The following is a 26,249-nucleotide window of genomic DNA, read 5'->3' as shown; positions in this document are numbered from 1 at the left end:
GCACTGACTTTATTTATATGTGTACATATGTATACAGGTAGCTGTACAGCACTAGGCCGGAGCCCCCTGCACTATGGGCCTGGGGGTGCAGGGTAGGGCGCCCCTTTTTTGGTCAGGCCTAGAGGCGGCACAGCTTCAACAGGGCATCGGGAGGACAACCCCACCTCGGGCTTAGTCCCCGGGACCAGGACTGAAGCAGGTGGGGCTGGAGGGCCTGCGCTGCTGGGCAGACTCTTTGATGGGGCTAGGACAGGGGCCTGGGGATCTGGGGAAAGCTTGGGGGAGGTGGGCTTGGAGCGAGGTGTACTCAGCGTGGTCCGCTCCTCCACCACCTCCAGCACCCAGCGCTCCCGGCCTCGGGGGGCCTCGGGCACTGGAGGCACCAGGGGCACGGGCTGCTGCAGCCCCTTGGAGTCCGTGCCTAGAGGCTGGGGAGGATCAACTTTGGTCCCCAGCCGGGCGGGTTCCACAACTATGGGCACCAGGGGCGTGCCCGGCTCGCCTGAGCTGCTGCGTCGGCCAGTCTCATGTTCCTGCACCGGGCTTAGTGCCGCCTTGGCCACAGCCCTAGCGGCCCCTCCCGTGCCGTCCTCAGTCTGCACGCTCTGATGCCGAGTGCTGCCACCATCCCGCTCCAGGGTCCGACCCCCCGGAATCGTCGCACGGGGCGGGGTACAGGCCTCAAGGCCACCTGGGGACTCCTTCTCCTTGCTCGACGCCGGAGGCCTGGGGGCACCCTCGGGCAGCAGCGGGTCTGCGCCCAGGCTCAAGGGCGACTCCTGGCGACCCAGCCGGCGGACCGCAACCTGCCGGGGCGCGCCAGGCCCCTCAACTGGGGGCGTCTCGCCATCGGATTCAGCGAGGCTATGCAGCGCCAGCTCGCCATGGAAGTCCTTGCGGAAATCCGGGTGGCCCACCTCGAGGCTGTGTTTGCGCAGCGCACCCTTCTTGTCTGCGCCCAGCGAAGCTCCCAGCTTCTCTGCCGACTGCACGCGTTTGAGCAGGGGCGAGCGCGGGGGCTCTGCGCTCTTGGGGCGCGGGCGCACGACCGGCGGCGACGAGTGCAGCTTGGCCGGGAAGCTCTGCGTCGTGTGGGAGCTGCCCACCGTGTGGCCCGGCAGTGGAGGCGGCGATGCCTGCGTTGGGGACGGCGTGTGTGCCAGTGGCGACAACGGGATGTTGCCGGCCGACTTGCAGCGCGCGGAACGGTACTGGCGGTGCAGCTTCGGCGAGAGGCCGTGCAGCGTGCTGGGCCGGATGTGGTGCGACGCCGACGATGCCGGCGAGTTGGGCGTGCTTGAGGCCGGCGAACTGCTCTGTGACGAGGCACCTGCGGGCGAGAGAGGATGTCGCAAAAGCGAGAGAGGGTGTCGCCCGCCAGCCCCGACAGTGGTACCCCGGCGCAGGCACAGAGCCTACCTAGGTAGGCGGAGTCCGGCGTGGAGCGGTAGCTGTGAGTGGGTGAACGCGCGGGCAGACCGTGCGTGGGTGAGCCCGGGAGGCTGTCGCTGGACGACAGCGAGCGGTTCAGAGACGACAGCGAGCGGCTAGTGTGCAGTAGGTTCGACTGCTTCGTGATCTTCCGGAATAGGGAGCTACGCTTCTTGCTGGGGAAGAAGGAGAGGGCCTACTCTTGACCCGACTCCCCAACTCCCAGCTCCTCCCACTTCAGAGTCGCCCAACAGATCTTGGAACCGCCCACTCCCCTTAGTCCCGCCCCCCAGCTAAAATACACCTATCCCGACAGGAGGAACTTCCCTTAGCTCAGCCCATCTTGGCTCCTCCCACCTGAGCCCCACCCATCCCCTTCTAGCCACTCCCAGTCCAGACTAGAAACACACATCAAAACAGAACCAACTTCTTCTAACCCCTCCTTCGGCAGCTACAATTCACCTCTCAGGATAGGAAGAAATTCACCTGGTTCAGTTCTGTCTGGTTCCTCCCACTCGAATCCCCACCTACTCATTTCCCAGGCCAAACACACTTATCAAAACTGAACGCTCTGTTGGAGCCACCCACCTCTCCTAGCTCCTCCTATAAGGGAAGAAACTATTTTAGTTGGCCCAGTCCTACCTGGCTCACTCATTCCAAATAGAAATTCTTTCTCCTACGCTTCCAGTCCAGTCTAAACACATCTGACAGGGCAGGACCATCTCCTGGCCCCACCAATCTGGCATGACCCCTCCCTCCCAATGTGGGCTCACCCATCAACTGCTGGGTCGGCCCATCTGCCCAATATACGCCCACAATCCTTTTCTCCCAATCTAGGATCCAGGTGCAGCTTCCTTTCCTGGCTCCTCCCACTTTCCTGTCTTCCGGTCTTTGCTTTTCAGTCAGTGGCCCGGGCCACATTTCCTGCGCACTTCTCCGGTTCACCTGGGCACTTCCCGCCTTAGCGAGCCTACTGCTCCAAGATCCCGGTATACTGTTGATAGCCCCGCCTACTGCACTAGTCACCGCCTACCTCTCCTGCCCCTCTTTGGTGGAAGGCCGCTTGTTCCTACGAGCCATCTTGGCCTTGTAGCTGGTGCGCCTCGCAGGGCCAATGCGGATGGAGGTGTTCTCGAAGGGCGTTGTGGTCACCGCCACCTTGTTGCCGCTCTAGGGCCAGCAGGGGGAATGCTTAGGCTGCTCAGGCAGCTCCAGGTCCCCAGGCTCTCCCCACCCTTCTCCCCTGCACTCACCTTAAGGATCAGCTCCACGACCTCCGGATGCACCATGCCATGAACAGACTCTCCATTCACATGGGTGATGAGGTCCCCGGCACAGAGCCCTGCCTCCTGGGCTGGGCCTCCCTCTTCCACATGCTGGAGATGGGGCACCACACAGGGGCAGGTTTAATATGATTGGTAACAAAGAAAACTTAAAAAGATTATGTGCCAAACACCTACGTCCACATGCAATGTAAACCTCAAAAAAACCAAAACCAAACCCACTCCTCTGGAGTCTATTCCGATTCATAGTGACCCTATAGAACAAAGTAGAGCTGCCCCATAGGGTTTGCAAAGCTGTAAATTTTTTTTTTTTTTTAATTTTTATAGAAGCATACTACCACATCTTTCTCCTGAGGTGTGGCTGGTAGGTTCAAACCTCACAACACTATATGTAGTAATTATTACCCCCATTCCACAGATGAAGAAGTGGAGGTTCAGGGAAGTGACAAGGGGTCACACAGGATTCTCACTCAGGCTACCTGGCTCTAACGTGGGAGTTGTCCTTCATTCCAGGGGGGCTCCTTTTCTTCCCCCGCCCCGCACACCCCAGGACACACCCCCACCCATGAGTGCTCACCCAGACGATGTGATGGACACTGTAGACATCTGAGTCACCCATGTAGACGCGGATGGCACGCAGTGTGAAGCCATATTTCTTTCCCGAGCGTTGAATGGTGATGGGGGAGCGGAGCCCACTGACAGCCGGTGAGTAGTCCCGGCTGGGCGAGGAGTCCCGCGAGGACGGGTTGGAGGAGAGAGATCGTGGGGACATGGGGCTGGCCAGGGGTGAGCTGCCATGCGGGTCCACTGCAGACACAAACTATGGTCAGGGGTCAGGGCCAACAAGATAAAGACCTCCTAAATCAGACAACGTCCAGGGCAGACTCTCATTGGTCCACCCCTGAACCAATCACTTTGGGGGGGGCATACAGTGTTTTTATTGGCCAGTCCTGGCTCAAACAGGAGCATCCCCTCCCCTGCCAGGTGGGGCCCTGCATCACCTGCAGGAATCATGACAGACAAAGCAGTGGCAGAGGCTGACTTGATGACTTTTCCCCCGGTTCGAGACGGCCGCTTCTCTACCACAGGATCGCCTGTCAGTTGGTGCCTTGCCCTGCGCAGAACCAGGTCATTGGTAGCCCTAGGGGCTGATGGGTCTCCATCCTTCAGGGGTGGGCAGAGGTCTTCTGGGCGTGGGCGATCAGCTACAACAGAAAGCATGTGAGTCAGTTGCCAGGCCAAGGCCAAGGACTTCTCACATGCTGCTCCCTCTGCTTGGAATGCTTTCCCCACTTCTCTCTACTACTGCACTGTGAGTTCCATGAACGCAGGTAACATACACATTCAGCACAGCTCCTGATACAGAGAAGGTCTCAAAAACATGTTTTGACTGTCCGATCCGGCATACGGGGTTTTCCTTATGTTGTTGAGAGTTCCAGGTTGGAGTGTGAACATTAAATGAGATTTTGCATATACAGTACCAGGCTCATGAAATGCTGAATATATGGGCGCCGGAGAATTGGGAGAGCCCTAGTAGTGCTGTGATCAAAGCCATTGACTCTTAACTGAAAGGTCAGTGGTTCGAAACCACCAGTGGCTCCACTGGAGAAAGATGTGACAGTCTGCTTCTGTAGAGATTTATAGCCTTGGAAGCCCTATGGGGTTGTTATGAGTTGGAATGGAATGGACAGAGTGGTGGACATTTGGGTTGTTTTCACTTTTTGGCTATTGTAAATAGTGCTACTATGATCATTTAGGAAACCCTGGTGGCATAGTGGGTTAGAGCTATGGTTGCTAACCAAAAGGTAATAGGTTTGTTTGGTTGGTTGGTTTTTGGTGGCACGGTGGTTAAGAGTTATGGCGAGCTACAACTGCTAACCAAAAAGGTCAGCAGTTCAAATCCACCAGTGGTTCCTTGGAAACTCTAGCAATTCTACTCTGTCCTCTAGGGTTGCTATGGGTCAGAATCCACTCGATGGCAATGGGTTTGAACAATCGAGGAAGGCAGCACAAGGGGGCACTCACTGGCGTCAGGGTCCCCGGAGCTGAGGTGGTAGTCCCCTGGAGCCACCTCCTTGGGGGCGCGCGCATCCAGTGAGCCTGGGGGGTCAGAGCTGGGCCGGGGAGGCCTGCGCAGTCGGACCTCATCCTCATCCTCCTGAGGGGAGCTGAAGCGGCTGGGTTCTAGCAAGGCTGAGAAGCGGCGGCGCGCGCCAAGCGGGGGGCTGGCCTCTCCCTCCAGGAAGCTGGCCTCGGAAGCTGAGAAGCGCTTGCTGCACAACGGGGTTGTGTTTAGAAGAGGTCGCCCCTTCGGGCCCATCCCCCAGACCACCCCCCTCCCCGCTCACATCTCCGGGGAGCCCCCTCTCCAGGACTTCTCACGCAGGGTCAGGCCGCCCGGCCCTTCCCGCTTGCCGGCCACCTTCTCCTCTGGACCCTTGGCGCTCGGCTCCCGCTTGCTGACCCCCGCTGCCGTTACTGGGGTCTTGGGCTCATGCTGCGACAGCTGCTCCATACTGCTGTACACCTGTAAAGTGAGTGGGGGAGGACAAGAATAGCCCCCAGGTCCTGTCTTCACTCCTTCCCACTCCCGGGCTCGCCCAAACCACCATCCGCCCTCCCAAGGCTGGCCCCGCCCAATTCTGGGCTACCTCCCTTACTCGCTCGTCAGCTCAGTTCCAACGTTAGGCCCTGCACCATTTTGGGCCCTACCTTGCGCGTGCAGGGACCAATCTGGTCTCCACCCGGCCCCGCCCCCTTCCAAACCCCACCCAATTATATCTACCCTCGCCCAGGCTAGGCCCCGCCCCCACAAGCTGCTCTCAGCGCAAGACCTTGGCCGGCCTTTCCATGCCCTCGCCCAGGCCACACCCAGCTTGAAGCCCGCCTCTGCGGCTCCTCCTCTGGAGCTCCAGTACCTGCCCACGCCCCGCCCAGACCTAGCTCCGCCCCTCTGTGGGCTTCATGTCCACGACTGTTCAGGTTCCCTTTAGGTCCCATTCAGCGCCAAAGGCCGGTCCCATAGATCCCCACCCTGCTTCCCCAAACCAAAAAAAATCAAACCCACCGCCGTCGAGTCGATTCCGACTCATAGCAACCCTATAGGGCAAAGTAGAACTGCCCCACAGAGTTTCCAAGGAGTGCCTGGCGGATGTGAACTGACGACCTCTTGGTTAGCAGCCGTAGCACTTAACCACTAAGCCACCAGGGTTTCCCTGTTTCCCCCAGACCTCATCAATCCCGGACCCTCGCCACCTCGGGAGCTTCTCCAGTCTAAGACTTCGCGTGCCTGGAACCCTGCTCCTGGGAGCCTCCTTGGCCCTGCCCCACTCCAGGCCTGCCTTCTCTGCCAGTGGTTCCTCAGTCCGGGTCCTGCCTGCAAAGCCCTGGCCCCGCCCAGGCCGCCCCAAGCCCCACCTGGGCCCACCTTGCTGAAGCGCGGGGAGCAGGAAGAGAACTGGCGGATCTCCACGGGCTCCTCCTCTGTAGTGTCATCCTCATCATAGGAGTTCACGTGGTGATACCTGTCCGAGCGGGCTGGGGAGGGTATGTGGGCCGTGAGCTGGGGCTCGGGACCAGTCCTCAGATCACGTCCCCATCAGAGCCCTTTCAAGGTTCAAGCCCGGCCAGCAAGTCAGGCCACACCTCTGCCTCATTCTTGGAGCTGATCCAGGCAGTGCCCTCAGCTGGGTTCCCACCCCAACCTGATGGGGTGGGCGGTGGGGGGGCGGAAACCCTCTCGAAGTTCTAGCCCTGCCTCCAAACAGGCTACACCCCAGACCCTGCCTCAGGCACTCTTCACCTTGCCACCTCAGGCCAGCTCATGTCTCTGCCAAGTGCTAGGTCCTAGCTCCGCCCCTAGGCCAGGCCCGAACTGAGAACTCACCCCTGTCTAGGCCCAACCGTACCCCAGCCTCATTTTTTAGGTAGATCTCTCAGTGAGTCCCACCCCTACACCAGAACCCGCCCATCTTGCCCGACCCCAGAAACAAGCTACGCCCCCGCAGCAAACTCAGCACCCCTTCCCCCCCTCATCTAAGAGTCTGGTCTCATATCTAACCCAGGCCTTACCTCAGGCCACCTCTCCCTGGATCCCACCCTGCATCCAGGCCCTGCCTCCTGTCCCTGCTCACTGTCAAAGTAGCTGGTGTCATCCTCGGACTCCAGGTGGGGGATGAACTCAGCTTTCTGCCTCAGCAGCCCTGTCCAGTCCAGGTCTCGGAAGAAACTGTGCTGCTTTACCTCAAAGGCTCCACCTGGGCAGGAGGTGGAGAAGGGGAGTGAATTCCAGCCAGGGCTCAGCCTTCCCCTCCTGTCTTTGCAGCAGGCTACAGCACTTGGAGCCCAGGCTGGGCCTGGGGTTATGGAGCCCCCACCAAAGGCCCCCGGCCTTCAGCCCTCAGCCCCTCTGCACAGCAGACCCCTTACCTGCCCCAAGTCGGACCAGGGGGTTGGTCTGCAGAAGGCTGGATATCAGGAGCTGGGCATCTGTGGGTAGGGCCTCATCCCCCTCGGGCCATAGAATGTCATCTGCAGGGCAAGGATGGGGCTGGGAGTCATTTTTGAAGTCCACAGGCCCTAGGCAGGCCCACCCCATGCCCCCTGCCCACCCACCACAGAGATACGCACCGCTGATGACCTGTCCAAAGAGCTCTTCGGGCGTGTCTCCAAAGAAGGGCACACAGCCCACCAGGAATTCGTAGAGGATGATACCCATGGCCCACCAGTCCACTGGCTTGCCGTAACCCTGGCGCAGGATGACCTCGGGGGCGATGTACTCTGGGGTCCCGCACACCTGGGGGCAGGCGGTCAGCCTGCGCCCTGGCCGTAGGAGGGGCCTCGAGGAGGTGCTGTGCCCCCCACCAGACCCTTGGCCCCACAGTCCTGCCGAGTCACTTCACCTACAGTGACCCCCATGCCCGCACACACACCTGTTTGTCCAGGAACTCCCGGGCGTCCTTCTCGATATGGCCTTCATACAGGTTGGTAGTGAGGCTCATGAGCCCCATCTTGGAAAGGCCGAAATCCGTCAGCTTTATGTGACCCATGGAGGTAATGAGGAGGCTGCAGGCATAGGTGGGGGTCTCAAAGGCGAATCCCATCCACATCACCCCTGGCCTTCCCCATTAGGGGCTTCCCAAGGGCACAGAGTGATGGTCAAGGCTCACTTGTCAGGCTTGAGGTCACGGTGCACGATGCCATAGTTGTGCAGGTACTCTAGTGCCAGCACCGTCTCCGCAAAGTACATACGAGCCATCTCCACGGGCAGCGCCCCGATGTTCTTCAGCAAGGTGGCACAGTCCCCACCTACAGATGAAGGAGCAGGCCCTTGTGAAGAAGAAGGTACCCCAGGCCCAGAGCCAAGCGCTCGACACACACATAACACCAAGTCTGCCCTCATTTTACAGATAGAGCAAACTGAGGGTCAGAGAGGAGCCTCCCTCTTCCCGGGTTACACGGGCAGTTGTCATCTACCAGGCTACTCTTGCCTTCTTATCCATCTTCCAAAGTCAGTGTGAGCAGCCCATTTTACACCGATGGGGACTGAGGCTCCAAAAGTGGTTGGGTTGCACAGGAAGTGATGGTGGAGGTGGGACTTGAACACTAGACTGGTCAGGACAAAAGTCTGCCTGCTTATTGACTGCATCTGGGAGTGCAGCCCTCATCCTCCTGGCATCTGAACCTTGAGGGTTGAAAAGTCTTAAAATGCAGATTCCTGGCTTCTGCCAGAGTTACTCTAATGGACATTTGTATTTCTGTCTCTCCAACATCCATTCCTCCTTTTTTCTTAAAAAGGGTCAGGTTTTCCTTCCACATAAAGCAGCTGGATCAGCATGTAACCCAAGCTGATCCAGTGAGTCAGCCCTCGGACTTTTGGGCTACAAAAGTTCTTTTTCCACAAGGATCACTAAACTGGTAACATGTAAGATGGAAGCTGGTGGTGGCAACCTTTTACATAGCGGCCTATCTAGAGGGACATCTACACATGGGAGAGCAGAGTCAAAAGATAGAGACAGATTCCTGATGACATGCTTTGGATACCTAGATACAGCCATTCCTGAAGGTAATTTTTTAATCATGTGTGCAAATTCCTTCCTTTCTCCCTTTCCTTCTGCTTGATCCAGATTTAGCTGGGTTTCAGACTCTCTGAGAGTAGGGACCAGGAATCTGTATTTGGCCACGACCCCAGGTTATTCTGACACACACTTATGTGGAGAATCTAGCTGGGTTGTAATCCAGATGATACACTAGGGATGGGCCCTGCTTAGTAGGCACTGATTAATCACCAACTGTGTGCTCAACCCACCAAAGAGATCCTGATTCTGCCCACTTCTCTCCACCTCCTTTGCCATTAACCTATCATCACTGGTCTTGACTCATGCAGTCATCCCTGCCCTGGTCTCCCTGCTTTTGTTCTCCCTACAGCAGCCAAATGGATATTCTAAAAACATAAATCAGACATGTCAATTCTGCTTAAAATCTCCCAGTGGCTTCATGCTGTACTCCAAATGAAATCCCAATGCCATCTGGGCCCTGCCAGGACATGCACGCTCAGTCCTTCATCTCTGTATTCTCATCTCCCCACACCGCCCCCTTGCTCATTTGGCCCCAGCTCCATTGGCTTCCTCAATGCTCCTCCAAATCTAGACACCCAAGAGATGGGGTTCCCCCTTCCTAATATAGTCCAGGCTTGGGGAAGCCCTCTGTCTACTGCATCACCATTTCTTCTTGAACCTTATGGTCTTCGCTGTCACTCACTACATGAAATGAACTTGTTCCCTTGGCTTGTTTATTGTCTGCCTACACAGAGCAGGATGTAACCTCCGTGAGGGAGAGGTATGTATGTCTGGGACCCCACTGTGTCACCAACACTTGGCACAGCATGTGGCATGACGGAGATGAACGGGAGATATTTGTTGAGTGATGGTTGACTAAGGCTGGGGGTGGCATAGCTGTAGCACCCTGAAATTATGTGTATGCCCTAATTACCACAATACATGTGTGTCTGGGTGATGGGTAGGTTAACATTTGGATGAATACATGCATGGATGGATGGACGGAGGGGTGGATGGATAATTAGGTGAAAAAGATATAGATTGATGAGTGGATGGATAAGTAGATGGATAAGTAAACTGATGGATAAATTATAGATGAATAGATAAATACATACGTGGATAAGATAGATGTGGAATGGATGAATAGGTAAAAATATGGATGGAAGGATGATGGATTAATAAATAGATATTGGATAGACTGATAGATGGCAAATGAGTGGGTGAACAAATGGAGGAATGAATGGGTAAATATATAAAAAGATGGATGAACAGATGGATGGATGGATAAAAAATAGATGGATGGATGGATAAGGTGATGGATGAATCAAATAGATGAATAGATGTATGGATGGATAAGGAGATGGATAAGCAAATGAATGGATGGAAGGATGGATCTTTGGATGAGTGTATTTATCCTTGGATAAAAGGAAAACAGATAAATAGATGGCTGGGTAAATAAACAGAGGGAATTGAGGGACAGATCAAAGACTAGATGGATGAATAGGTGGATAAACATATGGGCGGATAGTAAATATGGCTAGATGGGTGGTAACTAGGCCTCAGGGAGGCCACTCAATAGCCCTGGCCTGTGTACACTCCCCTTCTACCCTGTAGCCTTGGGGGCAGCCACACCTTCCACATATTCCATGACCATGCAGAGGTGGCGCCGGGTCTCAAAGGAGCAGAACATGCCAACCACAAAGGGGTTCTCGGCAAAGGTGAGGATATCGCGCTCAACAAAGGCCTGCTGGATCTGGTTGCGCAGGATCAGGTTCTGCTTGTTGATCTTCTTCATAGCAAAGCGCTGACGTGTGTCACGGTGCCGCACCAGGTAGACGGCACTGCAGGGGGAGAGAGCAGGGACCGGCCGTCACCTCCAAGACACCTGGCCTCCGCCACCCGCCCCCCGCCAGAGCCCCGGGTGGCTCACCCGTAGGCACCATTGCTTATGAGTTTGATGGTCTCAAAGTCATTCTCCCCAGGAGGTTTCTTGGCCTTGGTGGTGGCGCTACGACCCTGAAGGAGAAAGATGGAGACCAGCATCATCATCATAAGACTGGGACTCTCATTATTCCATTTTACACATGGGGAAACTGAGGTGCAGAAAGGATGTGCCCTTCTTCCAAGTGCCACAGCGAAGGAGCTCAAGATCGAGACTGTCTGGCTCTGAAGCCATATTCCTAGCTTCTTTCTATTAGGAAAGATGGCAGGAAGCCCACAAAATGGAAAACATCCCTAATATATAAAGAACTCTCAGAAATCAATAACAGCTGAAAAGAAAAAAAAATGGGAAAAGATGTGAACTATAATTCATAAGGCTCTTAAACAGAGGAAAAGATGCTTGATCTCACATATGACAGAAAGGCAATTTAAAACCACCCCAAAACACCATTTTTCACCTACAGTTTGGCATCAAAATCCAAAAGGTTGACATACTCTGTGGACAAAGGTTTGGGAAAACAAGCACTTTTATACTTTGCTGTTGGGTGTGTAAATTGGTATAACCCCTATGGAAGGCACTTTGGGAATATATATATATCAGAATATATATGTATTATTTGATTCAGCCATTTTACCTTTGAATTCATGATACAGATACGCTTGCACATGTGAAAAATGAGATATGTACAATCTTGCTCACTGCAAAACTGGAAACAATTCACGTGCCTGTCTATAGGAAGCAAGTTAAACAAATACATGGTGGGGCATCTGTATAAAGGAATACTGTGCCACTATTAAACAGAGTGAGTAATCTCTCTGCACACCAATTCAGAAAGATTTCCAAAGTATTTTATTAAGTAGAAAAAATGTAAGGGACAGTATTACAGTATCTACCCTTTGTGTAAAACAAGTGGCAAAAATAGAAATGTCTAATCATATTTGGGGGCTACAGGGCAATGGTGGACAAAGCTGGAGTAAGATTTTCACTGTATCTCTTTTTTGCAAATTTTATTACAGGCAAAGAGACTTATTATATAAACATTGTTGTCAGTTACAGTTGAGTAGATTCCAACTCATGATGAGGCCACTTGTGCAGAGTAGAACTGCTCCATAGGGTTTTAAAGGCTGTGACCTTTCGGAAGCAGATTGGCCTATCTTCCAAGGCGCCCCTGGATGGGTTCGAACTGCCAGCCTTTCGACTAGTAGTCGAGCACTTAGCCATTTGTACCACTCAGAGACAACAACATAAAGATTACACACGCACACAACATCTATCTATGAGATACAAAATATTGAACTTGTATGTGCCTAAGAATGTAGCTTAAAAAGATCTGACACAAAAAATCAACAGAATTACAAGGAGAAATTGCTTGAAACAAGCACTTAACACATATTTCTCAGTAACTATTAGATCAATTGGGGGAAAAAACTGAACAAGGATATGGAAAATTTGAATCACTCAATTAACAAGTTTGATTGAATGGAATTACATAGAATCCTGCAAACAACAATTCGAGATAAATACCTTTTTAGAGTTTTAGACTTTTGAGTCATGTCATTCCATTACCTATTCAAAAAATTAAATAAACGGCAAGTAGAGTGAGATTCTTTTAAATATATGCATAAAGAATGTGAATGCATAGACACAATGAAACAAGAGTCATAAACCCAGGTGCCTTCAGAGGCCAGGGAGGCTAGGTGGGGGTCATGGGGGACTGAGGATCAGGTACCCGATATCACAGGACAGCCCCACTCAATGCCAGCCGGTTCTACCACAGTGTTGTCAGCCCTTCTGATCTGAATCGAAGGTCTAAACCTAGATTTTAAGACAAAATCTTCTGATTTTTATATTTTGCCTCAAATTTTTGAAAAACACTAGAAGTCCAGAAAAAGCACACATGTGCCCATTATTGCATGCAGTCTCCACTAGACATCCTGAATACTCAGCAGAGTGTTGTGGGCCGGGGGGTGGAATTACGGTTCTTCTGACCACACTGAATTGTTAACACACATGACCACAGTCAATCCGCTCAAAAGCCCCATGCAGGGTTCCTCAATAAGTTAAACATACAATTACCATAAACCAAAAAACCAAACCAAACCCAGTGCCGTCGAGTCGATTCCGACTCATAGCGACCCTATAGGAGAGAGGAGAACTGCCCCATAGAGTTTCAAAGGAGCGCCTGGTGGATTCGAACTGCCCACCCTTTGGTTAGCAGCCGTAGCACTTAACTACTACGCCACCAGGGTTTCCCCTACAATTACCGTATGACTCAGTAATTCTACCCCTAAGTATATGCCCCAAAGAATTGAAAACAAGTATTCAGACAAATACTTGTACATAAATGTTCATTTAAAAAAAAAATTACTGTTGAGTCGACTCTGACTTATAACAACTCTAGGACAGAGTAGAGCTGCCCCATAGAGTTTCCAAGGAGCTCCTGGTGGATTCAAACTGCTGACCTTGTGCTCTTAATCACTACACCACCAGGATTTCCTAAATGTCCACAGTAGCACTATTTACAATAGTCAAAAAGTGAAAACAACCCAAATGTCCATCAACGGATGGATGGATACGCACAATGTGGTATATTCATATAATAGAATATTATCCAGTCATAAAAGGAATGACGGTCTCATACATGTTATAATGTGGCTGAACTGCAAAAACATTATGCTAAGTGAAAGAAGCCAGATATAAAAGGTCACATGTATTGTATGATTCTATTTATATGAAATGTCCAGAATAGTATTGTATGGTTCTATTTATATGAAATGTCCAGAATAGGCAAATTCATAGAGACACAAATATATTTGTAGTTGCCAGGAACTGGGGGAAGGGAGGAATGGAAAGTGACTACTTAATAGGTATGGGGTTTCCTTTTGGGGTGATGAAAAGTTCTGGAACTTAGTGGTGATGGTTGCACGTTATTATGAATATACTAAACACTCTTGAATCATACACTTTAAAATGGTAAAAATTTTATTTTATGTGTATTTTACCACACGTACACACAAATTATTATTAACCCCATTTTACAGATGGGAAAACTGAGGCTCAAGGTGGAGGACCAAAAGCTAAAGGCTACACAGCCTGAGGAGCAGAGCCAGCAGGTGAGCCCAGGCCTGCCTGCCCATGAACCAGAGCGTTAAGGTCCTCTTGGCCTTACCTCGGAGAGGTCGTCCTGCTCAGGCGTGTTGGAGCCTCCACTGTCCTGTTCCTCCAGGTGAACTACGTCTAGGAAGGGGGTGACAGTGAGTTAGAGGCTGGGGTTGAGCCTACTTACCCACAGTCCCCCTGCGCCCGCCAGCCAGCACCTGGGAAGGGGTCACGGGTGAGGCCAAGCTGGCGGATGATGTAGCGGGGGATGTCCGTCTTGACAAGGTGGCCCTCCTTGGCGTGGCCCTCGGCTGCCTCCAGCAGGTGGTAAAACTCCTCGGGATTGAATTCCTGAGGCAGGGCAGGGGTGGGCTTGCGGTAGGCTCTGAGGGGCTCCCACCAGCCCCCCGCCCATGCCCAGGCCCCTCACCAGGCACTCCAGCAGCCTCGCAGGGCGCGAGATGATAATAAGTAACTTCTTCACCAGCTGAGTGACGAAAGCCACCTCCAAGCTCTCAGAGCGCTCATAGGCCTGGGGCAAGGGGCACAAGAGGAGGATTCACAGGCGCCCTGACTCAGTCAAGCCCCCCTTCCAACCCCACAGCATGCACACAGCTGCTGTTGTCCCATTTTACAGGTGAGAAAAAGCGAGGTCCAGGCCATAAAGTAAAAATAATTATTATTACAGCAAACATTGGCCTAAAGTCTTCCTGTGTCAACTCATTCAATCCACCTTCCAAACAGTCCTATGATCGCTCTGCCTGGCATGTTCTGCTCCCAGATCCCCACATGGCTCCCTTCATCACCTCCTTCAGGTTTCTGCTCAGGTGTCCCTTCCTCAGGGAGGTCTGCTATGGCTCCCCTATGCCAACCTAAAATTGCACCCCACCTCCTGGTGGCACCCACAATCACTGATTCCCTTCTGTACTTTTTGTTTTTCTATCACACAACACTCCTTCTAACATGCTATATATTAACTTACCTATCATGTCTATTGGAGACCTGGTAGTACAGTGGTTAAGAGCTTGGCTGCTAACCAAAAGGTCAGCAGTTTGAATCCACTAGGCGTTCCCTGGAAACCTTATGGGGCAGTTCTACTCTGTCCTATAGGGTCACTATGAGTCGGAATCAACTCAAGGGCACTGAGTTTGGTTTGGGTTTGGGTTATCATGTCTGTCAAGGCTGGGACAGTGTGAGGTGAGTGAGTGTGTCAAAAAATGTGGTCATCAAGACAACTAATATCATAATGTGATACTTTTAAAAAATCATAATTAATGCAAAAAATTCATCATAAACAAAACATCTAAATTTTAAGTACAGACAGGGTTCAACAGGGCCATGCTGAGGCATTTTGGAGCTTGAAGCAGAAGGAAAACTGTGCACCAGTCTATGTGTTTTAGTGGTTTGTTTTTTTAAAAAATTTTATTGTGCTTCAAGTGAAAGTTTACAAATCAAGTCAGTCTCTGGCACAAAAACTTATATACACCTTGCTACACACTCCCAATTTTTACATACTCCCAGTTACCCTCCCCCTAATGAGACAACCCGCTCTCTCCCTCCACTCTCTCTTTTCGTGTCCATTTCGCCAGCTTCTAACCCCCTCCACCCTCTCATCTCCCCTCCAGGCAGGAGATGCCAACATAGTCTCAAGTATCCACCTGATCCAAGAAGCTCGCTCCTCACCAACATCCCTCTCCAACCCATTGTCCAGTCCAATCCCTGTCTGAAGAGTTGGCTTTGGGAATGGTTCCTGTCCTGGGGCAACAGAGGGTCTGGGGGCCATGACCACTGGGGTCCTTCTAGTCTCAGTCAGACCATTAAGTCTGGTCTTTTTGTGAGAATTTGGGGTCTGCATCCCACTGCTATCCTGCCTCCTCAGGGGCTCTCAATTGTGTTCCCTGTCAGGGCAGTCATCGGTTGTAGCCGGGCACCATCTAGTTCTTCTGGTCTCAAGCTGACGTAGTCTCTGGTTTATGTGGCCCTTTCTGTCTCTTGGGCTCATAATTACCTTGTGATCTTGGTGTTCTTCATTCTCCTTTGATCCAGGTGGGTTGAGACCAATTGATGCATCTTAGGTGGCTGCTTGCTAGCGTTTAAGACCCCAGATGCCTCTCTCCAAGGTGGGATGCAGAATGTTTTCTTAATAGATTTTATTATGCCAATTGAGTTAGATGTCCCCTGAAACCATGGTCCCCAAACCCCTGCCCCTGCTAAGCTGAACTTCAAAGCATTCAGTTTATTCCGGAAAGTTTAGCTAATGATTTTAATAAAACATTATTGATGAGTTTGTTTCCATTAAAGCCAAGGAAGTAAAAAAGATAACAAATTCTGTCTTTTTTAATAAGCTTAAAATAATATGGTTTGATTACACCTACTTTTCAATTTTTCAGTATATTTTTAACTACTTGAATGTTCTGGGAAAAAAAAATTAAACACTTGCCTCATCCTAGCCTCAACCCTGATACCTATTGCTTATCTTCTATCTCTTCCTACTCCCCAAGGGCAGGGATTTTTATTTATTCTATTTTCATCTGATTCCTCAGTTTCTAGGTCAGTTCTGGGTCCACAGTAGGTGCTTAATAAATATATGTGGAATGCATGAATGAGTGAATCCTTTTTTGACAGCAGAAGGACTAAGTCACAGAGAGGTTAAGCGACTTGGCAAAGGCTACACAGCAAGTGAATGATGAGTAAGGATGCAAACGTGGGTTGGCTGAAGTCTGTGCTCTCAACTTCTACAGATCCCAAATCCAGGACTGACACCAATGTGCTGCCCTGTGAGTCTGGGCTGAGGGCCTGGAACCCAGTATTCTGGTTCCTGCAGCCTTCTCCAACACAATCCCCTCACAAAGATCCAGCCACATGGCTTCTCTGTTCCTGGAATTTTCTAGACTGCCTTCCCACCTCAGGACCTTTGCACCAGTTGTTCTTTCTGCTTGGTACATTGCACACTTCACTCAGCTCTTCTCATAGCTACCACTTCCTCATTATTCTTGTCCCAATTTCAATGTCACCTCTTCCAGGGAGGCCTCCTGGACTTCACAAGGGAGTTCCCAACACTCTGTCATTACCCTGTTCTATCTGCTTCAAAGCCCTTAGCCTCAGCTGAAATCACCCAATGCCTTGATTTGTTTGTTTCCATGTTTCTTGTCTGTCCGTCATTCACATGTCAGCCCCATCAGTGCAACCATTTTTAACTGTTTTGTTCACTGCCACATAGTCTGCATAGTGGCCGGCACAAAGTAGGCAATTCATTATCACTGGGTTATATGGGGCTATCATCACCTTTAATTTCATTCATTCATCCATTCATCCAACATTTATTGAGCACCTACTGTGTGCCTCCCTCTATGCCTTCCCCCTCACATTTTTCACATTCCAGGGGGGAGACGAGAAATAAGACAAGAAAAAATATACAATATAACAGACAATGCTAAGGAGAAAAATAAAGAGAAAGTGGGCAATGCGTGTAGCAGAAAAATTTTAAATGGGAGAGGGGGTCTAGAAGGTCACATTGAGAAGGGAACTTTGGGTAAAGACCTGAAGGAGGGGAGGGAGGTTTAGTTCCTGTCTCCCCCATCAGACTCTGGGCACCACTGAATCCTCTTCTGCAGACCAGCGCCTAATGCATGGTCGATGCTTTATGAGTGGATGTGGGGCGAAGAGGGGGTGGGGGGATCGGGACTGATTTAGGGGTGAAGAACTTGAGATGCACTCACATCCTGCAGCAGCTTCTCCAGGTTCTCCTGCAATTCGTAGAAGTAGACGGTGGTGATAAGGCCGTCGCGGGACTTGGCCAGGCAGTCCCGGGCCAGCTCGATGATCTGGTGGTGGATGAAGCTGAGCACGCCGTCGGCCAGCGGCAGCACGCTGTCGGGCTCGTAAGCGCGGGCGAACTCGCGCAACTTCTCCTCCATCTGCGCTGTGGCCTGCGGGCGGGACGGAGGCAGGCGGGGGTGCCGGCGCCTGCCGCCAGGGGGCGCGCGGAGCTAGGGAGCGCGCGAGCCGGGACCCGCCGCCTCACCTTCGGGAACCTCTCCTTGTAGACATGGTTCATCATCACGATCTCGTTGTCGTAGGAGGAGGGGGAGCGCCCCGGGCTGCGGGGAGAGAAGGTCACCCTGTCCAGTCCCCCCATGTCTAACCGTCACCCATCATGTCGGAAGCCCAGTTTTTTGGTGGGAACAGGGGTCTCCCTGTGCAGAGGCCCCGAGACCACCAGCTTGGAGGGGAAACCTGGCCCACCTGAGGCTCCGCGAGCGGGGCCGCACAGCCGGGGAGCGTCGGCCGCCATCCTCGTCGGTGATGCTCTCGGTGCTGCCAAAGTGTTTGGAGAGGAAGTGGAGTTCGTCCACGGTGGGCTGGTAGGGCAGCTGGTGCAGGCGCTCCTGGGAGGAGCAGGAAGACTGCGGGGAGGGGCGTGGCCGGTCAGAGCCACGCGGTGCACCCACAGCTAGGGACCCTGGGCTGGCATTTCCAGGCCTTGTGGGCCCCTGGGCAAGGCAGGGATCAGAGCTTGATCCCTTGGGTCCCGGGGCCCTGTTTGGGACTCCTGGTGACAGACAGGACAGACATGGATGCAGACAGTGATAGACACGGATGTGGCCAGAAGGATCCTGTTAAAACCTGAGTTAAGTCATATCCTTCCTCTGTCCAGGGCTTCTACCTCACTCAGCTTGAACACCCAAGTCTTCACCTAGGCCCATGAGGCCCTGTCTGCTGTCTTGTCACCTCCCTGCCCTCACCTTCTTCCCCCTGCCCCTCACACTCTCTGCTCCCGCTGCACCAGCAACTTTGATGATCCTGAATGAACCAGGCATGAGCCTTTGCACTGTGTGTTCCCTCTGCAGGGAACACATCCACTACGGAGCATGCTGCCTCTTTTAAGTCTTCGCTTAAATGTCACCTCCTCAGGGAGGCCTCCCAGAACACACACGTCGCTCCCTATCCCTTCCGTGTTTTGCTTTCTCCTTAGCTATTTATCTCTTGATTACCACATTTTTATTATTCCTATGTTACTGCTGTCTGCTCCTGGAGAGCAAGGATTTAGCTCTGCTTGGTCCCTGGTCAGTGCCTGGCTTGCAGTTGGGGCAAAATACAGACCTACAGACAGACACATAGACATCAGTGGAGAGACAGGAGGACATCCACTTGATTCTGCTGGCAGTCAGAACAATCTTTTTAAACATCACCCCCCTGCTTATTCATTTTACTTGGATCCACAATCAATGCCCATGGAAGCAGCAGTCAAGAAATCAAATGACATATTTTATTGGGCAACTCTGCTGCAAAAGACCTCTTTAAAGTGTTAAAAAACAAAGGTGTCACTATGAGGACTAAGGCGCACCTGACCCAAGCCATGGTATTTTCAATCACCTCATATGCATGCAAAAGCTGGACTATGAATAAGGAAGACCAAGGAAGAATTGATGCATTTCTACCATGGTGTGGGTGAAGAATATTGAATATACCATGGACTGCCAGAACAAACAAATCTGTCTTGGAAGAAGTACAGTCAGAATGCTCCTTAGAAGTGAGGATGCCGAGACTTCATCTCACATAGTTTGGACATGCTATGAGGAGGGACCAGTACCTGGAGAAGGACATCATGCTTGGTAAAGGGTCAGTGAAAAAGAAGACGACCCTCAATGAGATGGACTGACACAGTGGCTACAACAATGGGCTCAAACATAGCAATGACTGTGAGAATGGCACAGGACCAGGCAGTGTTTTTGTTCTATTGCGCATAGGGTTGCTATGAGTCAGAACCAACTTTACAGTACCTAACATAAAAATCCCTGCTTAAAGTTCCCCACCTATTAAAAAATATTTTTTTTAATGCCCATGCCCTATGGCCTCCAGAATCACAACTTTAAATCATTCGGACTGAAATTTTAATACAATTTGATATAAAGCAATAAAGCCTTTCTAAGTCTCCCCACTATGTTTAAAATAAAATTCATCTCTCTACTTTGACCCATGGAGTTCCTGGCTGGCACTTGACTGGTAACCAAAAGAGTGACGTTTCGAGTCTACGCAGAGGCTCCTCAGAAGAAAAGCCTGGTGGTCTACTTCAAAAAAATCAGCCATTGAAAACACTATGGAGCACAGTTCTACTCTGACACACATGGGATCGTTATGAGTTGGAGACAACTTGACGGCAACTGGTATGCTGAACCACAAGTCCCTGCCTGCATCACCTCCATTGCTCCACCTCCAGCCCAAAGCTCCAGCCATACAAGGCTACTTTCAGCTTTTCAAATGTGCAAAGTTCTCTTTGGCCTCTTGGGAGTTTGGAAATGCTGTTCCCGCTTCCCGGGACACCCTTCTCCCTCTTCTTCCATCTGCCAAATTCCTGCTGACCCTTTCGGTCTTGTTTCAATGCCATTTATTCCAGGAAGCATTCCCCGACCTCCCAGCTGTGTCATGTGCCTCCCCCCCTGCAGTCACCATCACAGCTCCAACCACCCTGCACTGTGAATGCGTTCTTACTGGACTGTCTCCCTCATGACCAAGCTGTGCGAATTCTTGGACCTTGGTCCAGTTCATAGAGCCCACCCATGCCATGAAAGCCATATAATAAATGTCTGCTGAACAAGCTACCAATGGGTGGATGAGTGAACCAGAGAAATGGGTAGAAAAGGAGCAGTTGGAGAGAAAGACCTTGAATATTTCAGTGGGTAAGCAAATGGGCTCCAGGCCAGACCACAGGGACGAAAGTCATGGCCTGGCCCTGGCCAGCTGCAGACCCTTGGGCAAGTAGCTTAACTGACTGAGCCTTAATGTCATCATCTGTAAAAATGAGTCTAAGATGAGTAGGACCTCCAAGAAGGTGTGCCCAGGGCAGAGAACAAAGCTTTGGAAGGGACCTGTAACTGGCTATTAGATGGACAGGTGAACATCCTTGGAGAAAAGGAACCCAAGGTCCTTATTAAAGCCAGCCTGGGCTGCTGGCCTGGGTGTGGGCCTGTGAGCTGGAGGTCTCCCCTCAAAGTCCCCACCCACCTACTTCCCACACTCACCGAGACCGTGGAGCTGGGCGTGTTGGTGCCATAGCCAGAAGAAGGGAGTGAGGCCAGAGACCAACGGCGTCCATCCGCCCTGAAACCCAGTCGAGGTGCTCAGCAACCGCCAATCTCCCCCAGCCCCCCCAGTCCTTGGGGTGTGACAGAATTGACTGACCACAGACAGGGTAGGGGATGGGGAGGGATATATCTGCTCCCCAAGATTCCATTCACCTCAAAGCCAAGGAGGTAGAGAGGGAGTCTCAGCTTCCCATGATCCTCCTCTCCTGCAAGCCCTACACCAAACAAGTCCTACAAGTGGACCCCAGGAGGAGTGGAAAAGGCCACCCAAGAGAGTCTTCCCATAGGGACCACAAAAGTATACCCCTAGAGAATGCCCCATGATAAACCTCTCAGAGGCAGACTTATTGAGTCTTCTTAGAGAAGAAAGGTCCCTCCCCCAAGCACACACACACACATTCACATTCAGAACTTCAAAGACACTCTCATAGTCATACCCACTAATATTAGTGTGACTAGTGTGGTCACACACTGACAGTCACACACATTCATACTTCACACACAGACACCCACACACATGCACATAGAGACACAGACGCACATATAGATACATACACTTACACAGACCCACATAATCACAGTCTGACACACACGCACAGTCACTTGCACATACTTTCACATTTACACAGGCACATTCAGGACACCTTCACTTATTCAGTCACACACACACAAATTCTCACATACACTCTTTCACACTCACACATGCACACTTACATGGACACATTGTAGGCACATCCTCCCTCACATATTCACACACATTTACAGATTCACAGACACACTCCCTCACATTCTCACTCACACACAGATGCACACACACAGGCGCAAGCTCTCTCACATAGTCACTCACATTTACAATCTCACAGACACACATCCACACACAGAGTTGTACACTCACATGGACACACACACACAAGACTCTTCCCTCACTCCTTCCTGTAGTCAGTGCCCTACGGTATGCCCTAAATCCTCCCCCACTGCCACCACCACTTGGCCTGGATCCCATCACCTCTCACGAGTACTTGTGTGGCCCCCTCCTGCCCATCTGCCACCAGATACCCCAATTCCTTCTCAAAGGTAGATTTGACCACATCAGGCCCAATCTTTGAGCCCTATCTGGCTCCCTATTGGCCCAAGCTGAATTCCACAGACCAGGAGAGACTTTGCTCACGCTTCCGGGGAGCTGTGACTGCCCCCTGTGACTGCCACACCACGGCCTTCACCACCCTTTGTCGTGATCCCCGTTCCCTGACCTGACGCACCCACCCAACTCTGAGGGTAGAAATGGGGTGTTGTTCACTCCGTATACTCGGTTCCCAGCGTATAGCGGGTGTTCAGACGTTTTTAGAATGAATAAAGTTCAAAGAAAAAGAGATTCCTCTCGGCTTCCCAGTAATGCCCAGAAAGTTTCTTCAAAAAAATCAGGGAAACTTCTCTGCCTCCCCAGTTTCACCAAAGGTCCACAGATAATTATTTTAGGGACACTGCAGAAACCCTCAGAGACCCCCAGAGGGAAACCTTAGATTCCTGGGACCTCAAGAGATAGCCATAGCCGCCCTCCCCCACCTTAGTGGCCAAGAGTTCCTCGATGGGCGCCACGCAGTCTGCGCTTGCGCACCACATCTCGGCTCGCCAGCCCTGTTGCTATGGAAACGCCCGGCCTCCGGCTCGAAAGACTGAGACTCTAGGCACGTGAGCGCAAGCGCCTTAGCTCCGCTGCAAAAGAAGCCCCGCCCATTCCCGGTTCCCGCTTCGAGACTGGCCCCGCCTTCTGATAAGCCCCGCCTCTGAGGCTAGAAGCTCCTTCCCGCTGGGATATTGGGGCACTCTGGGGGTCCCCTTAGGCGCCAGCACGGATGCAATTAGGAGGTGGAACAGATGGCGGCCCATACGGTGGGTGGGGAGAGTGCCGGCTAGGGTTCTGGGGCTGCGGAGGGCAGGGACTCACCTTCGAGAGGAGGCGAATGAGAAGTGGGCGGGGGTGTTGGGGGAGAAATTGCGGGGACTGTCCAGGGGACTGCTACCTGTGGCGGAAGGAAGGAGCGCTTTAGGCCTGGGGTGGGGCAATCCCATCAGGCCTCCTAATCCCCAAAGGGGGCTGCGAACGGCAGCCGGTCTCCTCTTACATCTAGATCTGTCCATATGGGTTGACCGCGCCCCCTTCCCTGTGACCCAACCTCTCTAAGCATTTTGGTTCCCAGATTAGCCCAGTCGCCTCCACTGCCCCCGCCCCTCAGGCACGGCTTCTTTTTCTGCCCCCTCCCCTTTCCATCTAGCATCTCTTAGCCCTCCCCGGACCATTGCCCGTCCATCTGCGTACTGGTCACGCCCACACACGGGTGGCCCTGCTCCTTGTCCAATCCGGATTCTCCTCTGTCCAGATGAGGTTTGCACCCCCTCCCTCCGCGGCATGGCCACACCCCCTCACTTGTGGCCCGCCTCCTTTAGTCCGACCCACTCCCACTAATACAGCACCACCCGTCTCACCCAGGTGGCCCGGCAGTGGGGAGTGGGGCCGCGGCAGCGTGGGTGAAGTGCTGGTCAGGATGAGGCTTTTCCGATTACTGGTGCGGCAGCTGCGGGGAAGGCGAGGCAGAGAGACCCGGCCGGGCCGCAGCCCGGTGAACTCCGTGAGCCCAGCCAGCCGCCCTCTCATCTCAGATACCTACCCAATCCCCAACCGCGTATGCTTGGAGGGGCCCAGAGGACTGCTCGGAGGAGGCGGCCATGGAAGCCTCGACTGTGTGTGTGGGATGCATGTGTGATGTGCGTGCGAGATTTGCTGTGAGGATCATGTATGACCCTGTGAAGCACAGTCCTAGTGTGATGATGATGCCCGTGACACCATAGGTGATCGATTGTCCGTATGTCCTTGGATCTGTGCATGACATTCACTGTGTGTATCCCCGTGTGGCATCCACTGTGTGAGCTCAACGCTGTGTGACACTGGGCATTTTCTAGTCTTAACATCATGTGTGACAATAGCTGGGTTTATCTTGTGTGACACGACTCTGCCTTTGTGCGCCTATGTGACATAGTGTGTAAAGGCACTTTTTCATGTCTAGGTGTGCCATCTCTGCTACATGTTTGTCTTTGTGTGGCTTTCTGAGTGTGTACGAGGCTGTCCTTATATCTGTGTTTGATATCTACTGTGTGTGTCCATATGCAGCATCTACTGTTTGTGAATTTCACACCCTGTGACACTGGCATTCGGAGCATGTCACTATGTACGACATTCCTTGGGGTGAGTCTTGCGTGTGATAATGTGTGATTTTTGTATCACCATCTCTGCAAAATTTCCTGTGTTTGTTTATCCTGGCTTTGGTGTGAAACAGCCTGTGATATGCCTAGGTTGATGCTGTACAGTGTGACATTGTTGGATGCATGAATGTGTCACCATCCCATTTGTGTGTGTACATCTCAGATGGCATAATCATATGTGTGGATTCTTATGCACGTGACATCTTACTACGTGTACACGACATAGTGATACCTGTGTGTGACACTGGAGTTGCCCCTGTGTACATGGCTCTGCTCTGTGGCTGTTGCCTGGCTGGGTGTACATGGCGCCTCATGGGTGTATCTGGGCCACTAGTGCTGTGTGTGTATATATGTGTGACATCATGCCCTGCATGACGCCGTGTGTCACTGTTTTCGGTGTGAGGCTGTATTTCTTCAGGGGAGAGCCTGTCCTCTGATAAAAGCCCCCCTTTTCTTTCTGCTCCTCAGGATCCCAGCTCCCGAGAGAAGGTGCCCCTAGCCCTCTATCCCCCCCATCCTGGCCGCAGTGACTGAGCATATTAGCGCGTCCAGGCGCGCGCGCGGCATGGGGAAGCGGGGGCAGGCTGCGGCTATTGTTCTGAGGGTGCCAAGCCCCCCATCCCCACCCTCTCCTTCTTCCCCCACTCTCAACCGGCTGCCAGAGGACGCAGCGCCGGTAGACAAAGGCGCCGTAGCAGCCCCCCGCCCGGCGCAGCCCCCTCCCCCCGGCGGTCCCTTCTAGCGTGCAGTCCCTCCCCAGCCTCGGCCCACATCGGTCCCCATGGAGCTCCCTCCCCGGGGGAAGGAGCAACGCGGACACCTCTGGCGCAGCTGGACCGGGTGCAGCATCCTGGGCCCCGCCTTGCGGCAGCGGCCGGAGGGGCCACTTTGAAAAGGCTGGGGCAGGGTCTGGGGGTCAGGGAGCTACCTCTTGGTGCGGCGGAACATGCTGCCGCCGGGGAAGGAGGGCATCGAGAAATTGGAAAGCGCGGTCCAGAGAGAGTCAGACATGACCCGGCGGCGGCGACATGGTGGCAGGTGCGGCTGCGGCGGCGGCGGCGGCGCGGGGAGCAAGCGCGTGGGGCGGAGGCTGGAGCCGCAGCGGGCGGGGGAGGGCGGGAGAGGGGAGGGCCCTGCGGCTACCGCCCACCGGGAGGGGGCGCTGCTGTGCGCCGGCGCGCCAAGTCCTGCCCGCGCGCGCCCCGGAGCTCCCCCCTCGGACCAGAGAAAGGGCGATCAGTCTGGCGCGTCTCTCCCCAAGGCTCACCTGCTGCTTTTCCGAGGCAGGGGCAAATCCTTCTGGAAGGCAAAGGGAGCAGAAGGATAAGGGTCAGCACAGACCAGCGGTCGCTGCCCACAAGCCCTTGCGGCCCCCCTGGAGGGCCAGAAGTGGAATGGGAGCAAGCACCTCATCAGCATCGTCACCTTCACCCTTGGCCATGCGCTGGGGGCCTGGTTCCTTGGGGCACAGGGTCCCAGGAAGATTCCTCTCCCATCCTCCAGGCACCAGCACTGGGCCAAGTATACAAGAGGGGCTCCATATAGGGCTCCTGAGTTGCCATCTCAATGAGTGTTTGTGTAAATGAAGCAGGAGTCTTCATATTAAAATATTTATTGAGCGCCTACTGTATGCCAGACCCTATCCTAGGCACTGGACACAGCAGTAAGACAAATAAAAATCCCTGCCCTTTTGGGAATAGCATTTAGTGGGGGGAGACAGACAATAATAAGATTAATGCAGAAGTGAATGAGAATTTTAGACAATAATGTTATGAATAAAATTAAACACGATGATGAGATGAAATGGTTGGGAGGGGGATAGGAGAGCTGCTCTGGTGAGGTGACTTTTAAGCTGGTTGCTGAGAGATAAGACCCAGCCATGGAAAAAAAATCTGTGGAGAGAATTCCAGGTAGAGGGAGCTGCAAGGTCGAAGGCTTTGGGGCAGAAACGAGCATAGGACGTTCAGGCATGAAATGTGGAATGAATGATCATTACTCCACAACTCCAACACACTTGCCCCTCAGCCAGATTCACAGAGTTGAGGGAGGTAGTTAGGGTAGCTCAAAACAGATTTGAAACGGGAACCACGTGGGT

General features: G+C 52.6%; 1 protein-coding gene across 1 annotated transcript; it reads right to left on the bottom strand.

Moving 5' to 3' along the window:
* Nucleotides 1-2: 2 nt before the first annotated feature.
* Nucleotides 3-25,186, bottom strand: MAST1 (microtubule associated serine/threonine kinase 1). The gene is made up of 26 exons (XM_049877055.1): nucleotides 25,083-25,186; nucleotides 23,381-23,469; nucleotides 22,842-22,917; nucleotides 20,834-20,912; nucleotides 18,057-18,217; nucleotides 17,836-17,911; nucleotides 17,531-17,740; nucleotides 14,242-14,343; nucleotides 14,030-14,162; nucleotides 13,882-13,949; nucleotides 10,701-10,786; nucleotides 10,403-10,611; nucleotides 7,883-8,021; nucleotides 7,646-7,778; nucleotides 7,344-7,509; nucleotides 7,143-7,244; nucleotides 6,848-6,970; nucleotides 6,142-6,251; nucleotides 5,063-5,241; nucleotides 4,740-4,987; nucleotides 3,716-3,919; nucleotides 3,292-3,521; nucleotides 2,685-2,807; nucleotides 2,465-2,601; nucleotides 1,420-1,607; nucleotides 3-1,330 (listed from the first exon to the last, which is right to left on the bottom strand). The coding sequence occupies exons 1-26, from the start codon at nucleotides 25,163-25,165 to the stop codon at nucleotides 72-74; spliced, it is 4,713 nt and encodes a 1,570-aa protein (XP_049733012.1). The 5' UTR covers nucleotides 25,166-25,186; the 3' UTR covers nucleotides 3-71.
* Nucleotides 25,187-26,249: the final 1,063 nt, after the last annotated feature.

This window comes from Elephas maximus, chromosome 3 (assembly GCF_024166365.1).
Source record: "Elephas maximus indicus isolate mEleMax1 chromosome 3, mEleMax1 primary haplotype, whole genome shotgun sequence".
NCBI lineage: Eukaryota > Metazoa > Chordata > Mammalia > Proboscidea > Elephantidae > Elephas > Elephas maximus.
This window is presented reverse-complemented; position numbering and strand designations above follow the sequence as displayed.

Bases quoted from the DNA above. Each gene is read 5' to 3' on its own strand.
- MAST1 (XM_049877055.1), bottom strand. From the start codon at position 25,165: ATGTCTGACTCTCTCTGGACCGCGCTTTCCAATTTCTCGATGCCCTCC. The intron at 6,252-6,847 runs GTGAGCAGGGAC...TACCCTCCCCAG, and splicing joins TGACACCAGCTACTTTGACA to CCCGCTCGGACAGGTATCAC. The intron at 2,808-3,291 runs GTGAGCACTCAT...CCCCATCTCCAG, and splicing joins GTGTCCATCACATCGTCTGG to CATGTGGAAGAGGGAGGCCC.